This window comes from Maylandia zebra, linkage group LG4, assembly GCF_041146795.1.
Source record: "Maylandia zebra isolate NMK-2024a linkage group LG4, Mzebra_GT3a, whole genome shotgun sequence".
Lineage (NCBI taxonomy): Eukaryota > Metazoa > Chordata > Actinopteri > Cichliformes > Cichlidae > Maylandia > Maylandia zebra.
In genome coordinates, this window is record NC_135170.1 from 13,489,098 (window position 1) to 13,507,873 (window position 18,776).

At 41.2% G+C, this 18,776-nt stretch overlaps 1 protein-coding gene across 2 annotated transcripts in view; it reads right to left on the reverse strand.

Annotated features, from left to right (window-relative positions):
* Positions 1–209: 209 nt before the first annotated feature.
* The window catches only part of LOC101483114 (protein shisa-8), a 128,051-nt gene continuing 109,484 nt past the window's right edge, over positions 210–18,776 (reverse strand). For both annotated transcript variants that reach the window (XM_004560786.4, XM_004560785.4), the window contains exon 5: positions 210–6,132. In XM_004560786.4, coding sequence (XP_004560843.1) covers positions 5,636–6,132 — 497 coding nt within the window. In that variant the 3' untranslated portion in view covers positions 210–5,635. The remainder of the gene's footprint in view (positions 6,133–18,776) is intronic.

Consider the following 18,776-nt stretch of genomic DNA (forward strand, 5'->3'; position numbering starts at 1 on the left):
GTATTAGAAAGTCCATAATTCATTAGAGGTTGTACTTTTTTAAGGACCAGATGATTTTTATTACATCCCATTAGGTAAAACTTTAGAATTAACTGTCTGTTTACCATGCCTGCTATATCATTTAGGCAAATAATGTTGCTAAAAGGTGTGAGATAAACAGTTTCCTAAAGCAACATGACTCTTAGAAAGAAACAGCCAGCAGACACAGGTACGATTAACAAATGCTATATTTCTTGAAAGATTTATTCAAACAAGACACATGGGCCAATGCAGTATGAGTGCCTATAGACATTGTAGTTTGGCAGTCAAAACTTTATTATATAGCATTTTGTATGCGTGAAAATTCTGTTCATATCCCTTCATCCCTAAAAAAACAAACATAAAAACAAAAAATCTGGAGAAATTTGTCTTGAGTTACAGAGTGACGTCAGATTGCCCAGTCTGCTTTTATATATCTATAAAAAGCCCTTATGTAAGCTGAGTAGTCAACGAATTTCACAGCAGACAAATGGTATAGGATACATATAAACACAAGTATTACATAGCAATCCAAGGCAGCCTATTGCTGCCTATTACAAATTATTATGAGACGACGCATTACTTTTTTTTTTGTCTTTGTCTTTTTTTTTTTTTTTGCAGATGCAAAAGCTGTACAAGAAACCGCTGAGTCTTCCTTTCACTTTCAGCGAATGTGTTGGCAAAGCACTTGGATACAATGCAATATCATTTAACATTAAATATATGAGTGCATGTATACCGTACAAGCTTCAAACACATGGCATATAATGTAATTCATCTGCTTGACGTTACATTGTATGGCATGTGCTAGGTGATTGCGAGGGGCGGGGGCAAGGGGTGCGGCCATGAAATCTGGAAGCTCTTCAAAATTTTTCCGTTGGTCAATCATTGAAAAACACCGTACAAAAACGGACAGAAAACAAAGAAACAATCGAACCATACAACATAATCTATATATTGCTCGGGATCATGGAGCCCAAGTATGTCTACCAGGTTGCATTCAGATAACCTGCCGTAGAATACTTGATGATTCTTTTATAGAGAGGAAGTTTTACAAACAACAGTCAGTTAGCTCTGACTCGAGCGAGCAATGCCACAGTCTGTCGTAATCAGGAGAGATTGAGTAAATTCACTCTAAGCTGATGATCCAAAGCAGTCCCAGCATTCTCACCGTTTTGGATGTTTAAGCATCAGTTAGGTGTACTCAGTTTCTCCTGATTCAAGGCTTTTGGTCCTGCTTCATATCACAAAGTTGGAGACTTTGTGTTTAGGATATAAGTAGCGTTATACGTCTGTGGCTCTTGTGTCTTGTTTCAGGTGTGTGTGGATGTTGGTACATGTATGTCATTTGCTTGAAGGGAGTCATTAAGGTTCATCCATCGTTGATGTAAAAACACATCCTTCACTGTCCATTCGCTGTCCATTGGGAAATTAACACTGAAAGGTGCCATTGTTTTCCAGTACATCAGCAAGATTGCAGCTGTGATACGGATCTCACAAAATGAACAATTCAAGAAGCAGGCGTTCACAGCGCTCGCTGTCAGCCATCTCCGCGAGACATGACAGCTAACAAAATCCGAGCAAAGCTTTCAAGTTGCCAGTCTCTTTCACTTTGCTGGTAGCCTGTCCTCAGGCTTTGCTTGTCCTGAAGGACTAACTCTGCTCCTTAATTGCAAATCCTGGAGCCTGTGTTGGCATTCTGTTCAACCTCCGAGTTGTTGGGTAGCACAAGCTTCACGCCCTCTGAGGCCAGGCAGTGAGTACAAGGTCCAGTTCCTGATTTTGTTGTTGTGCAAATCAGAGTAAACACCATATTCGACTCCCAGCTACAGTCACAAAGCGTTTTTGATAGCTGGTTGCTTGAATGCACAGAGATAAGACCCAGAATGAATGTTTTTAGACCACCCAGACAAGTCAGAATGAAAAACAACCATCGCGATATCGGCTGTGTTCGTACAGCCACGTTTCTCTTTTCTCATCTCATCGCCTTCATTTTTTTGTCTCAAGCCCTCTGCACAGCTCATTCTTTCACTCAGCTCTGACGTGGCTAATAAGGACACCCGTGCCCTTTTTAGCACCCAGCCTTAAACTCTGAGGAGGCTTCCAAATAGGCAAACAGAAAGAGAGAGATAGGGCGAGGGAGGTTTAGCGCTTATTGCTTCACTGATGCATATTGCTTGTTTACTCGCTGTCATTCCTTATTTATTCTCAACCTCTTATGCATTCCGACTGATTAGGGAGAGAGCCCACAGAACGGTTTGGTAGGGATTTTAGAGGCCAGAAAGCTTTTCATATGAAGTGACCCACTAAAAAATGTGGCACCTCGAGAAAATAAAAGTCAAAGAGATGGTGAAGCCACGCAAGAGAAGCTGCGGCACTGTGGTGCACTGAATACTGTGCAGTGCTGGCGAAAGCATAAGCACAGATGTGTTTGATGCATATTCACAGCATGCATATCCCATTGATGCTTTTGTATTCATGATCCCCATTCTCTACTGATCCCCTATTACAAAAGCATGCCATCCCCTACCACCAGTCCAACAGCTTGCCTAACAGGTTTTTCACATCTTGGAGAGGTAAAGTGGAGAAGCCATTGCAGCATTACAAGCGAGCATTATACTGCTACTTGATTCTTGCTCGTTAAAGTTTTACCCTGCTGCTCATTTTATTCGCTTGTGCACATTCACAGCTCCAATAAAATTGAGATGCAAATTGGGGAATTTGGCTGACTGACATTTCTGCTGGCAAGTAAAACATACAAACAAAATCTTCTTAAAAATTTAAATCTGTCTTACATAAAATCCACTTTACTTCTTTAAGCTTGGCATCAGCAAATCTCCAGATATGAATAATATATTGCAAAGCATTTGGTCATTGATGCCACAGCTTGTGTTTGTGGATGCTAGCTTGTGCATGTGCGTATGAATGTAATCGTTTTTGTGTGAGCGCTTGTGCGGTGTGGTGTAGTGAGGATGAATCTGGAGCCTGCCATGCTTTGACTGGCTCTGTCATTAATTATAGTTTTCTCCTTGTACATGCTCAAACACACTATGAAGACCCAGTGAGGCTATCACGTTTACAACAGCTTGGAGCAGTGGGTACCAAACATCAGGGAGAGTGCTTCGTACCCACTGCTCAACCCTTCCTGGATATGGATGCACAAAGGGAGGTCGGGCAGTAGAAGAAAGTCTGCTAGGACACTACAAGTAAGAGAAAGCAAGTGAGATACAGAGTGAAAGAAGAGAGATAGATGGAGAGACAGAAAGGGAGGGAAAGAGAGAAAAAGTGCCAAATAATGTGCGACTCTGTTAAGCGGTGCTGTTTGATGAGGTTCCACCACCTGCCGGATGCGCTGTAGCATGAGCCAGGCATATGCACTGCGGAATAGCTGGTGTCCCAGTGATAACAAATGAAGGTGAATTCAATCAGTGAGTCAGACTGGCTGTTGGATTGGTCTATATTGAGGAGGAGGAATTGGAAATAAGTGGTGGGATGGTAAGGGATTTTGAAGGATGAAAGCATTATTGCGTTTTTTTATACTTAAGCTATCAAAAAACTGCTATTTGGCAAACTACTCTAGAAATTCTACTTTAAAAAAACAGTATTTCTAGTTACTCCTCTGGAATAGCAATTAGGTAAAGGTACAAAAGGTGCCTTTTATGGTTGGAACTTTTAACATGGGCAAATTTCCATTATTTCCTTGTGTTTAGCTATTGTGCCTGTAAGGGTCATGCCAAATTTATGCTAGCTGACATTGTTGCAAGAATTTGGTGAAAATCTTCAAAAAGGTTTTTCTAAGATTAACTAAAAGTGAAAAAAGAGTTGATGGCTAACTACACTCGTGATAAAGCTGATAACTAACATTTGTTTTGTTTAATGTATTTTTTTAAATGCTATTATTCATGGCTAGCAAGCTAGCTAAGAAGACACAACCTATAAATAAGATAAATTAACAATTAGCTGGTGCAGAACTCCTGTGTTCACCAAACATAGAGAGACAGCAAACCAAATTGAAACAAAAAGGGATTTTTTCTAAGATAAAAAGATATAATTTATTTATTAAAATGTAGAATGAGCATCGACGGGTTGTTACGGGTTGTTACGTTACCACGTATGATTATCAATGGGTATTAATGATTATGGGTATTATTATGATTATCAATGGGTATTATCAATGGGTATTAATTTCTACTTTTGGCCCTTGGTATAAATCTCTCGATTTATACCTGGTTAATTTTTTATGTCAGTATTCAACAGTTTGAAGCGTTATCTCCCAGAAATCCACTGATTTATGCTGCTGTGTATGCACGTGGAAGCAGTTATTAACTTATAGTGTTTGAGCACTTTGTTAAGAGGAAGTGAAGTAAACTGCAGTGTACTATGTACAGTTGGTTTCAGCCTTTCAGATTATGTTAGTTTTGCAGAAATATCTCCATGCATCAAACAGCAGGGAAAAAGGTTTCTGAATGCATCACATCACTCTCTTCCTACATCCAGAATTATGTTAATCATTAGTGTCTAATTATGAAAATGTATCTTTGCAAATGTATGGCACCAAAAATAACAAAGCGAAATTCTGGGGTCAGAGAAAATCCATGTCTGTACTAATGTGCAGGATTAACTGACTTTTCTGTGATGCATTTGTGAAATGGAAAGAATTCACTGACTTTGCAATGACATTTCGGGATGATCCCTTTGCCCCTTTTCTAGGTATTGTAACACATCCTCGGCTTCATGTAGAGGTAAAAATATCCACCACGTCACAAGAGACTGTGACTGAAATTTGCTGTTCAACATGCTGCCACAAATAACTAAAGGGCCAGCTTGTTCATTTGCCCAGTTTTTCGGATGGAGGTGGGGTTTTCTGTGGTCCCTTGACACTGCTGGGAACCTTGTATAATTTTTGACAAGTGTGTAGTATGTACATGTGTATGCATTCCTCATTTATTCTTATCTTTCTCATCTCACTTGCGCCTGGAATGAGATGAATCCCTCCCACACTATCCTGCCCTCCACTCTAGTATGAATTGCGAGGCTGATATCTCATTCTTTGGAGGGCTGGAGGGCAATGAGTGGTGACAACACAATGGCATTGTGTCTACTGATGGGAAGCTAGAGTCTTGGGGGACACACGCCTCTACCCTCCTCTCCTGTCAGTGTTAGAGTCTGGGCCAGTTTGAGGGGTAAAGCGTGTATGAGTTGAATTTGAACATTTGTACATAGTGGAAGGGCACTCGGCACCTGAGCAAAATGTCACCGAGGTACAAGGGGCTTGAGAGGAGACGGAGGAGAGAGCTGTGCCAACTGCCACTCAATTATTTAGAGACGCTGCTGGGTTCAAAGAGTCAAAGCAAATAATCCACTAATCCACCACCTTCACAGCTTATCTGCAACTTATCTGTTTTGCTTTAGTGGTCATAAAAGTACACAAATATCACTCACATTATTGTTATTCTTGGTAACAATGACAAGGAAAATGCAGAGTTAAAAAAATTCCAGATACGATATTTGCTTGCTCCAGCACACCATTATAACTGAGGATATAAAAGATATTAGAACATTTCCCCTCAACTGCTCCATTTTTGTCTTCTGTCTGTTCATCAATCCTGCCCCATGTTCACACAGTGACCTCTGTTTTGCTGTTAGTGGCCAGTCCCTTGTGCTTGGGGTGCATATGCGGCGAATGGCCGTAGCCCAGCGGCTGCGAGAAGAGCTCGGGCAGCGTTTCAATGCTGAACTGCCTCTTGTTGGAGTAGGCCTGGCGCCTGCTGTTCTGTTGGTGCAGTGTCTGGTGCTGCTGCTGTTGGATAGGGTGATGCTGTTGCCCGCCAAGGCCCATGTGGGAGGCTGCCGGGTGCTGAATGTGGCTCTTACTTGGGTCCCATGCTTTGAAGGCTGAGCTGGAGGTGAGTGGGTGAGTGTTGGTCTTGGAGATCTTAGGTTTGGGGATCTGGGAGGCGTTGATGGTAATGGCTAAAGGTGCATGGACATCTGGTGGTGGGAGGAAGGGCTTGTCCTTGGGGTGGAAGTTGATAGGCTGGAAGGTGGGAGGAGACTGGCGGTGGGTGTAGTCTACCATTGGGTAGCTCTTGTAGTAGTCTCTTGGAGTTGTGTCTAGATGAAAAGGACAGAACAAGACAAAGAGGTGGTTATATTTTGATATTATATAATTACAATATTACCATATTCAGTTCTATCCGGCCTTTAAGTGATGACATGATCTTGCTTCTGGGCCCAACCAACTCTGCGTTTAATAAGGCTGTTGTGTTTTGAACATGTTTTCATGGTTTGTATCTTGTTCTATTTAATCTCAACAAGCCCCTAAAACAGTCATCACTGTTGGCCTCTTTTGGTTTCTATTACCGCTATTCATTTTAAAGCTCAGTTTTTAAAACCTTATGATGTAACTACAGCCCAGCCCATGCCAGCAGTATATTAATGGCTAACCTCGTATTGTGGATGGATTATCTCAGTTGTTCTCATGACTGAAGTTCGGTCCGTTTACAGCACCCTGCCATGCAATTGCATTTGTCCCTAACCATCGGGAACCCCCAACTTTTATCCAGTGGAAAAAGTTAGCGTTTGTCCTCCAGCTTCACTGTGTTTATGTTATGCTAACATAGCTGTGTTGCTAGCGATCACATAGCACGTCATTACATACCAGCTAGCCAAATTTCAGTAATCCTACAAAACGACACTGCTGTTTAGTTTTCTGTCTTCATTTATGTTGGAAGTGATAGCAGAGCTGTATGTTTTAAAATTTTAAGAAATCTCTCAGTCAGAACATGGTATGTCATGTTTAGGTGGAAACGAGCGAGCTAACTTAAATTTAGTAAATTCTGTTTTCATGGATGCCTGGATATTAAACTTAATTGTTGCTTAGGCTGCTGCCCCCGCGACCCGTAGTTTTCTATCTTCATTTGTGTCAGAAGTTTGATAGCAGAGCTGTATGTTTAATTATTTTTCTGAAATCCCTGAGTCAGAACATGGTATATCATGTTTAGGTGGAAACTAGCGAGCTAATTTCCTGCTAACTTCTATCTCTGTTAAATTTAATAAATTCTGCTTTCAATGATGCTTGGATGTTAAACTTAATTGTTACACCTGGTAGACAAGCCACATTTTATTACAGATGAAAGAATTTAGACAGTTCTTCAACTCTTAGTGATGTCGCAGTGATTGTTTGACTTTGAGACCTGCAGCGGAGTTTGGGCCCAGACATGGCTAATGACGTTAGACTTAAAGACCGGATAGTGTTGTACTATCCTAAACATTTGTATCAGGCTGTCCAATTGATCAGTAACGGCAACAAAAGTAAATCAAAGACTGATACATTCATTACTGATCTATACTGTTTACAAGGCGCTTTATTACAGTCACTTCACTATGTGCAAAAGTAGACATGGACATATGGAAATGATCAAATTAACCCTGATTGTCATCAAGTTTCTCTTTAGACTCACTCACTATGTAACTGTGCCCATGTAACAACATATAATTTTCCAGTAAATATAGTGATTATTCATGTGTGGATATAGATGATTCAAAGGTGGTCCTAACAATGAACAAATGTCAAATATAGACTGTTTTTGGTTTGATATATGAATGTGGACCCCCACCACCAGACCACCACCCACCTCATATATTTTTATACTTTGAGCATTCAAATATTTATTCATTTTTTGCAATTTTTTTAAAGAAGCTATATGGTTTGTAATGTCAGAGAATATCTTTTTATTATCAGTCACCAAATTCCAGATAAATTAACAGGTAGCCAATAAAAAGAAAGAATTTGTGAGCATTTGTATGATTGCTATTTGCTCTTTGCTCTTTGATCTGTGTGCCCGCTGACCATAGATGTAAGGCAGAAGAGACAAATAAAAATACAAGCAACAAACTATGGGGAAAAAGTGGCATGAGCGAGTCCCGAGCAAAAGGAGTGATTTGTAAGGAATAAAAATAGACCCGGTTCAGCATGTCGAGTCAGATTAGTGTGAGCTCTCTGAGTGGAACTCGACTCTGCTGTTTGGTCATCACCACCGCCCCCAACACCACCACCACCGCCACCACTTCCCTCATACATGCTCTGCCCTAAAGACACTTACAACCTTGTTTGCTTGGCCCTATTTTATCGGTCCCTTTTCCTGGAGAGAAAAAAATATTTGAAAAATATTTTGCTGTATGATTTTTATTATTTTTTCTTGCCCCTTCACCTTTTCTGACTTCATTGCTCTAAATCAGCTTCTCTTAAATGTACATTTCATTTCCTCGTGACGTAACATCATGCTTTCAGCCCCTGTTGTATCAAGTTAGTCTTGTGCATCTGTTTTTCTCGTTATACTGTTGAATTTGACAGTGGATGGCTGTGTGTGGGCGTTTGTGGCTGCAGACCCCAAATTTATTGATTTATTTACTGTATGAAAAGTTTAGCCAAGGGCCACTTTTCTGCTCCATAGCTAAATCTGTCAATTTCAATAATATATTCTAGCCAAGATGACTAAAACCATTTCCTTATGTTTGCCTTTCCAGAAAAACACCTAGAGGGCGAGTCTCACATTCACACATGTCAGGAAGCTGTCCAGCACTATCACAGTGCTGTAATTGCTTATTGAACCCTTTTGTGCGTCCATTGTGTAACTCTAGGGTACTTCAACAGCAGCTGTTGGCGACGAAGACAGAGTTACAGGAAATTATCTACTCCCTCAGAAAAATTCTCCATGCTGGCTCAAGGATTTAAGCAGGTTCTAGCATTTCTCAGTGCACCATCAAGTATTCCAACAGCACTACAGCCATTTTCAGTCTGTTAATTCTGTAGAGGAACAGAAAATACTTCAGGAACAAGAAATGAGTAAAGTACAGGCACTGGGGGCTATTTATAACAAATGATTAGCAGAAGAGTTCTGCTTTTATTTAACTTTGGCACGATACAAATGAGGATTAATCTGCATTTCTGTGTCTCTGTCTGCAAATATGCACAAGTGTGAACTGTATGTGTGGATTCACACACTTAGCTCAATAATTTGTTGGACCTGTTTGGTTTGTCTGTATTCAATTTCATATTTAATTAAAGCTGCAAGCAGCCACGAGAGGGCCCTTTTTCTCTGGTGCGGTCCAGTCTCGCTGAACATCTCCTATACCATAGGTGTCAAACTCTGGTCCGCGGGCCAAAATTGGCCCGCAGCCTAATTACATTTGGCCCGCGAAGCCATACCAAATTACTATTAGAGCTGGCCTACTACCTATTACCTATTATACAGCTAGTATATATATTGTTTAGTATTAAGCTTTGCTTGTTCCATATTCAGTTTTCCAGCAAAACTTATTTGAGTCCATAAGAAAAGATTCATTCTTATATCTGGAGGAAGATTTTTTTTTCAATAAATATTAATGTTAGCCCGCGACTTTGTTCCAGTTTTGAATTTTGGCCCACTGCGTATTAGAGCTTGACACCCCTGTCCTATACCCACTACAGGGAGTGCAGAATTATTAGGCAAATGAGTATTTTGTCCACATCATCCTCTTCATGCATGTTGTCTTACTCCAAGCTGTATAGGCTCGAAAGCCTACTACCAATTAAGCATATTAGGTGATGTGCATCTTTGTAATGAGAAGGGGTGTGGTCTAATGACATCAACACCCTATATCAGGTGTGCATAATTATTAATGTCCTTTCCTTTGGCAAAATGGGTCAAAAGAAGGACTTGACAGGCTCAGAAAAGTCAAAAATGGGGACTTCCGATGACGTCACCGTAGTGATCGGTCGAGCTCTGAACTGCTCCTGCAAGAAACTTTGCTAAATCCTTAAAATTAAGGAAAAACGCTCCGAAACACGAAAACGAAATACATTATAGACCCACGATGCCTGGACCCGGTAAAACTACCAAGGAGAAGACTAAGTCAACCACGCAAACCAAGATATCGGTGTTTGGCGGTGAAGCTAGCGCGTCTGAGACCTGCGCAGTTAACAAGCCAGCCACCATGAGCGAACACGGCCCCGCGGATAGTGGCAACATGGAGGAGAGGTTGCAGCGTGCCATACGAGAGGAGTTTGCAGGTATTGAAAACAAGCTTGCAAACGCGCAAACTGCACTTTGGGACAAGCTGGAGGGCGCTGTGGCCAAGTTTTCCAGCAAGGCAGATGAGGTTGTGGCAGTCATGAACGAAATGCAGAAAAAATTATCTGACTGTGTGGGGAGAGTAGAGCAAACGGAGAAACGCATTTCAAATGTAGAAGATGAACATGTGGTGATGGGGACCACCATTTCAAGATTAGAAAAAGAAAATAAAGCAGAAAAGTCAAAAATAGTGAGATATCTTGCAGAGGGATGCAGCAGTCTCAAAATTGCAAAGCTTCTGAAGCGTGATCATCGAACAATCAAGCGTTTCATTCAAAATAGTCAACAGGGTCGCAAGAAGCATGTGGAAAAACCAAGGCACAAAATAACTGCCCATGAACTGAGAAAAGTCAAGCGTGCAGCTGCCAAGATGCCACTTGCCACCAGTTTGGCCATATTTCAGAGCTGCAACATCACTGGAGTGCCCAAAAGCACAAGGTGTGCAATACTCAGAGACATGGCCAAGGTAAGAAAGGCTGAAAGACGACCACCACTGAACAAGACACACAAGCTGAAACGTCAAGACTGGGCCAAGAAATATCTCAAGACTGGTTTTTCTAAGGTTTTATGGACTGATGAAATGAGAGTGAGTCTTGATGGGCCAGATGGATGGGCCCGTGGCTGGATTGGTAAAGGGCAGAGAGCTCCAGTCCAACTCAGACGCCAGCAAGGTGGAGGTGGAGTACTGGTTTGGGCTGATGTTGTGACCATCCGCCTTGAAACATGACATTTCCTGTTCCCACTAGGTGGCACTGTGGCCATTGTCAAATATTGCAGTTAAAGAGATGTGTGGTCCAGATCGGACCATGTATGTGGTAATAAGAACAAGTAAAAAAATTTACCAAAATGACCAAAATTTAATCTGGTGCCATGGCCACGCCCTTTGACGAAACTTCTGGTGCTTCTATCAGCAGTCATATCTTCAATAAACGCTGGTGACACAGTTCCACTGGCAGCCTTACATACCCATGCCATAACACTACCTCCACCATGCTAGACAGATGATGTGATTGGATAATTAGCCATTTCTCTCCTTATCCAGACTTTTCCCTACTCATCATTCATTTTGGTTTCGCCTGTCCAAAGAAAATTATTCTAGGACTATGCAGGCTCTTTTAGATGGTTTGTTTTTTTGGTAAAGTCTAACCTTGCCTTCCTGCTTGAATGTAACCAGTTATAAACCCTCTGTATTTACATTCACGAGGGCGTCTCTTGATTGTAGATTTTGAAAATGACACGTCTCCTTAAATAATCAATTTCTTGATTGTTGATTATAATCACAGTATCCCTGCCCTTGGTATAAAACACTTCAGCATGAGGCTAGCAGAATTTGACAGATACACTGATTCAAATGTTGCACACAAAGGGGAAAATACTGAGACACAATGAATTAAACACACCCTTGCTTCTCACAACAACTGCTGTTACTGTCCATTTGAGTGTTTCCACACATGTTGCCAGAAGAAGCACCTGACAGCAGGGTCCTCTGTGGCAGTATTACCCACCATCTTGTCCGTTCCACACACTCTCCATCTGCTCTCTCTTTCTCATCCGCTTGTTTCCCGCTCTCTGTTTCATTTATTCCACACTCTTCAACAACATAAGCTTTTGCTCTCTATCCAGTGGCAGCTTGAAGTGATGCCCACGGGCCCAATCTGGGCCACTGCATTATAACTGCATAAATTGGAGCCTCCAAATGATTTCAGTTTGACAATGTGCTGCATTTTTGTGTGGTCTATTTCAATGTCATTTCATTATGTTTACACAGTTATTTCTGCTTTATAAAGGGCTTATTAACATATTGACATTGTGGGAAGGAAAGATCCAAGATCCAGTTATTTCTAGACCCACACACATATTTCCACTATGCAATTCATAATTTTAAAGCTCATTTTAAAAGAACCCCACTAAGCACATATGCCAAAATAAAGGGATATTTCACTCTAACATCAGATACATCTAGTTTTCCTCTAGCTTGTGTTTCTATTCATGAATATAGAGAACTTTGCCTAGTTTTTGGAGATACAAGCTTTAGAGATGTCTTCTCTCTGATGTAATAGAACTCAATTGTGTTTGCTTGTTGTTACTAAATACAAAAAATATTTTAATATACATAAAAAACAACTCTGCAGCCCTGTCTTTATCCAGTAGAGATGACCCCATAACACAATCAACCAACCAACAAACCAACCAAACTTATCTAAAACCTAAACCTAGAAATGTTATTGTGAGCATTTTTACACAAGGTGAGGTTTAGGATGGGGGTGTTTTGCTACCTGTAGCACAAACCCCTTGTCAAAGTCAGATGGAGTATTCAGATAATTATTGTGTGGTGTGGCTGGCAAGTGTTGGAGGCTAAAAGAGACATGAAAGTTTCTAGATGAAACTTCTCACCACAAGGTTTGTGAGGGTTGTGATATCATATTACAATGCTGCTAAGTTTATAAGCTTACCTGTGGAGTAAACGCTCCAAGCACTACAAAGCAAGTGCCAATTAGACCAGTTACACAGAAAAAGAGCAGATATGGTAGGTAACTGCAAAATTAGGCAACTCACACCAAATTAATCTACCTGGATAAATAATAATACAAGTGTACTGAAAAATGCCACAGTTTCATTTTGGGGTGACATTTCTCTGGAGATTTGTCGGCTGCACATCCATGACGTTAATCTTCATTCCCAACACATCCCAAAGATGCTTTATTGGAGTGAGATCTGGTGACTGTGGAGGCCATTTGAGTACAGAAAACTCAGTGTCATGTTCAAGAAAACAGTTTGAGATTATTTGAACTTTGTGACATGGTGTGCTATCCTGCTGGAAGAAGATGGGTACACTGTCAACCAGTGTTGGTCAAGTTACTTGAAAAAAGAAATCAGTAACTAATTACTGATTACTACCCCCCAAAAGTAATCCCATTACTTTACTGATTACTTATTTTCAAAAGTAATTAATTACTTACTTACTTAGTTACTTTTTAAAAACACGATTTACAACCTGAATAGGTGATAAAGCGATCGATCTTTCAGCCCAATTCTACTTTTTCTGCATAATCCATCATACAAAATGTAATCCAGTGGAAAAGTCTCTTTTTAAAACTTGTTTTATTAGTTTTAATCTTTTAACTTTATGCATCAAGCAAAAATTTAATTATATGCAACATTCTCTGACTGGAAGAAATTTGTTTAATATTTAAACCTATTTTCTGCACATTCCAGCACATAAAAAATATTTTTTTGTGTGTTTACATTCACTAGATGCAAGTAACACACAGCAGAAAATAAATAAAGTCAAAGACTAGCGGTCCTTTTGCTCTATTTTCACCTGTAAAGCAGGAGTGGGGTAGGCGGAGGTTTACCCTGGTGTAGGTGTGTCGCAGCGGGCAGTGGAAGAATCTGCGAGTTTCTCTGTGAATTTCCCATTACGTCATAGCGCACTCGGTGCTTGCTTGGAAGGGTTTTTTCGCTGTAAAAAGAAGTTTTCTTCCCATGCACAATGGACGCTAATGTTACTTACAAAGTAAGGTCAGTACTTCCACGCTTTAAACGCTGCACGCTCATACTCTCTCCCGCACTCGATATATGATCCACTGTTGATCTGCACACAGCTGTTGTCACGAACGTCGCACTCACTTACGTCACTATCATGAGACATTCTCGCAAAAAATCACGGTTTTAGTAACGCAGTAACGCAGCGTTCCTACGGGAAAGTAATGGTAATCTAATTACCGTTTTTGCAATAGTAATCCCTTACTTTACTCGTTACTTGAAAAAGTAATTGGATTACAGTAACGCTTTACAAGTAACGCGTTACTGCCTACCTCTGCTGTCAACATAAAGGGATGGACACGGTCAGCAACAAAGCTCAGGTAGTCTGTGGCATTTACACAAGTTCAGTTAGTATTAAGAGGCCCAAAGCGTGCCAAGAAAATATCCCCCTTCACCATTAAACCACCACCACCCTGAACTGTTGACAGATGGCTGGATGGATTCGTGGTTTCATGTTTCTGCCCATCTAAGTGTTACAGCAAGAACAAAAATTCTGTAGTCCCAGTTTCCTATTATTTGCTTATGGACAGTAGAGCCTGCGGACTTCTGGTGCTCTAGCCAATCCACTTCATGGTTTGATGAGTTGCATTGCATTAAATTAACTACTTAAAATCTCATATTTATATATATATATATATATATATATATATATATATATATATATATATATATATATATATATATATATATATATATATACAGGACAGTTACAAGTACTTGGGGATCCCGCAGGTGAATGGGAACCATGAAGAGGCCGCTAGAAAAGCTGCAACCACCAAGTACCTGCAGAGGGTCAGGCAAGTCCTGAGGAGTCAGCTGAATGGTAAGAACAAGATCCGGGCCATCAACACATACGCCCTGCCCGTGATCAGGTACCCTGCTGGGGTAATAGGCTGGCCAAAGGAGGAGATAGAAACCACTGACATAAAGACAAGAAAGCTCCTTACCATGCATGGAGGGTTTCACCCCAAATCCAGCACCCTGAGGCTGTACGCTAAGCGGAAGGAAGGGGGCCGGGGACTGGTGAGTGTCAGCACCACAGTCCAGGATGAGACAACGAACATCCAAGAATACATTGGGAAGATGGCCCCAACTGACCGAGTACTCAGTGAATACCTCAGGCAGCAGAAACCCAAGAAAGAGGAGGGAGACGAGGAACCATCATGGAAGGACAGGCCCCTGCACGGTATGTACCACCGGCAGATAGAGGAGGTGGCTGATATCCAGAAATCCTACCAGTGGCTGGACAAAGCTGGACTGAAAGACAGCACAGAGGCACTAATCATGGCAGCACAAGAACAAGCTCTGAGCACAAGATCCATAGAGGCTGGGGTCTATCACACCAGGCAAGACCCCAGGTGCAGGCTGTGTAAAGATGCCCCAGAGACAATCCAGCACATAACAGCAGGGTGCAAGATGCTAGCAGGCAAGGCATACATGGAACGCCATAACCAAGTGGCCGGCATAGTGTACAGGAACATCTGTGCCGAGTATAACCTGGAAGTCCCGAGGTCAAAATGGGAGATGCCCCCAAGGGTGGTGGAGAATGACCGAGCTAAGATCCTGTGGGACTTCCAGATACAGACGGACAAAATGGTGGTGGCTAACCAACCGGACATAGTGGTGGTAGACAAACAGAAGAAGACGGCCGTAGTGATCGATGTAGCGGTTCCGAATGACAGCAATATCAGGAAGAAGGAACACGAGAAGCTGGAGAAATACCAAGGGCTCAGAGAAGAGCTCGAGAGGATGTGGAGGGTGAAGGTAACGGTGGTCCCCGTGGTAATCGGAGCACTAGGTGCGGTGACTCCCAAGCTAGGCGAGCGGCTCCAGCAGATCCCGGGAACAACATCGGAGATCTCTGTCCAGAAGAGTGCAGTCCTGGGAACAGCTAAGATACTGCGCAGGACCCTCAAGCTCCCAGGCCTCTGGTAGAGGACCCGAGCTTGAAGGATAAACCGCCCGCAGGGGCGTGCTGGGTGTTTTATATATATATATATATATATATATATATATATATATATATATATATTTATTTATTTATTTATTTATTTTTTAATAACATGACATCAAATGGAAATATCATGCTTGTCCCTTTTCACCATGTAAGTTACATTTCAGTTCACTGACAGAATTGGTAACTTCTGGCTCTCCAAAGCAGTGTTCTGTAGATTTTAAGCAATACTTTCCTTAGGAGTATTCAGCTTTTAATTATTTAACACCAGGAAAGTCCGGCAGAGCTGAGGTGGTAAAACTGAATAAGCTACAAGAAAGAAGAAAATCCCCCCTGCAGAACATCATAGCTCAGACGTTCCATTTGTTTTGAATCAGAAGGTTTCCCCTTTATAGAAACATTGCTGAAGGAAATGTTAAAACTAGATTGCTATGCTTTTCCTCATTAGTCTCTACAGGTTGTTCACTAATCGCTGCATGTAGAGAAATTGCATCATGAAGTGCAAAACGTAAAAAAAAAAAAAAAAAAAGCTAAACCAGAGGAGCTGATTCATCTTCAAAGCCAGACTTTGAGATCCCTCCAGTTCACGTGTCTAAAAATTCACAACACCTTTTTTTCATTATTATTTACATTATGTGTCCTGAAGCATATACTGAAAGTTTCAACAACCACAAAGAGAAAAAAAATCCAAATTGTAATCTTATGCTGTTCTTCTCAGAAAGCAGATTTTCCTGTTTCCACCCTAATTCTGCATTCACTGGATAATAAATTCATTCCAGTTTATACAAGTGTTGTAACTTGCATATCAAAACAAAATTCAGATTGACAGCATTTTGTCTGTACTCCCCTTTAAAACTGCAGGATTGTTAAAATGTAATTAAAAACTTCAGGCAGTCTTGGCCCGCAGTTTGGAGACCGAGTGGTTTGGCAAACACTCCTTCACAGCCTCTTTGAGAAAATCCCTCCACCTTCTGTCTTGTGTTTTTTTTTTCTTGCTGTAAACCTGACGCTCACTGGTCACTGACTTGGATTTAACTCTGTCAGTCACACATAGGTTTGTAATTGTTTATAAAAAATCCTTGCCTTCACACTCGATTCTGAGCGTCTCCTCTACATGTTCATCTGGTTTCTGTCCAATCACGTTCTCCCTCTCTCACCTTTAGCATCTTTGTCCCGTGCTCTCCCTGCCAGTCCACCCCTACTTCCTCCAGTACTTTAATTAAGTTATCAGAGCTGCTTGATCCTCAGTCCTGCTGCTACACCTGGCAACGGTTTGACGTCATAGAGTTTCCTGACCTCTTTGACATGTTTCATTCTTACACACAAATTTTAAAATCTAAATTTTTTCCCTTTTTTTAACATCACCTTTTGTGTCTTGCTTTGCAGGATAAATTTTAAAAAGCAGAAGTGAGGTTTTACCTGCTGCAGGAAGTCCAAGTGTGTTAATAAAGATTTCAAAGCTTAGTTCAGATACATGCTGTTTCACCTGACTGATGGTCAGCTGTCCTGTCCAAATTGTTGGGTGTCCTAGCTATGACTTTGCCCACACAGGAAGGATTTCTGGACCCACTGACTTGTTTATTGCACAGTAAGAGAAGTGATAAGCATGTGTGAAAAGATGATTGGTCTGAGTACATTTACTGCATAGCACTGTGCAAAAGTCTCGAGCTTGTATCTCAAGCCACTTTGTCACTAGCAGCAACAGGCTATAGTTCCCATTTCTTTGGTTGTATCTATGAAAAACACCAAAGACAACAGACAGGCATAAATAAGTATCTATATATCAACAAGATGATACCCACACAGCTATAGGCAAAACTTGGCAGATCTTGGCCTTAAAACAACTGAGAAAATTGGACCAGTGGAGGACAAAATAAATAGTTGCAAGTCTTAAAAAAAGGTATCTACAGCAGATGGATTTAAAAGTCATGTGCTTAGGAAATGAGCAAAGACCTGACACCAGACCTGAGAGATGGAGTTTACTGTTCACTGTAGCCTCATCAAAAATGATCTCAGTGGACGTGTGGCTGTCAAGGAGCGATCCTTAAGGAAGGAAAACAGAGAAAAGCTGAGGTATGCCAAATTACACTCGAACTGTCAGTGGTCAGAAGATCAGTGGTAACAGGTCTGACGGGGTGACGAATCTAAATTTGAAATTTTTGGTTCAAATCTTGTCAGTACATACAGAGGAGGTCAGGAAAGAGGCAGCGAGCGAGTGTCTAGAGCCATAAATAAAACACGGGGGAGGCTCTGTCGTGGTTTGGGGCTGCATCTCAGGCAGTCATGTTGGGGCGACAGAACGTGTAAACACAGAAAAGCAGATTTTGATCCACTATGCAATACCATCTGGAAAGCTTCTGATTTGCGTAGGCTTAACTTTTCAGCAATGATCCCAAACACACTGCCAATGCAGTAAAAGCATACCTGGATAGAAAAACACACAATGTTACACTGTCAGTCATGGATTGGCCTCCCCAGAGCCCGGACCTCAACATCATTGAAGCAGTGTGGGATCATTTTGAAGAGAACAGAATAAAAAGGAGCCAAAATCCAAAGAAGAGCTTTGAAAGTCCTTCAAGAAGTCTGGAGAACTATTCCTGAAGACTACTTAAAGAAATGAAAAGAAATAGAGAACTCTAAGAGAACAAGCTTCTGAAAGTGAAACAGCACAAGCTGATAGGATTGTTTTTTGTGCAGTGTGAAGAATGAAATAAGGAGGAAACAGCTAGCCTGGCTTTGTCCGAATAAAACACAATCTGCTGAAATGTCTGAAAGACGTGGATCTCATTAGATTGTTGGCAAGAAAACAAAAAATCACATTTCCATATTTGTCAAATTATTCATTCCCAAATTATGCGCCACATCCAGTGATTGTGGAGGAATGAATTGAAAAGAAACAAATTGCTCGAAATGTTCTGACACAATGTCATGATGAAAGCGTTATAACATATGCAAGTCTTTCACACACACAGTTTTCATGTCTCACATGAATGTTGTCACAGAAACAGATTTCTTTTTAAAGCAGATGTGCTCACAGGGCTTTTGGAGAAGATATACAGGGCATTGCCAGGGGTCGTAGGTTGTTCTGGTGTTGTGTAAGCTTTTAGGTACATACGGTAGTTAAAGAGCGTGGATGATCAGCA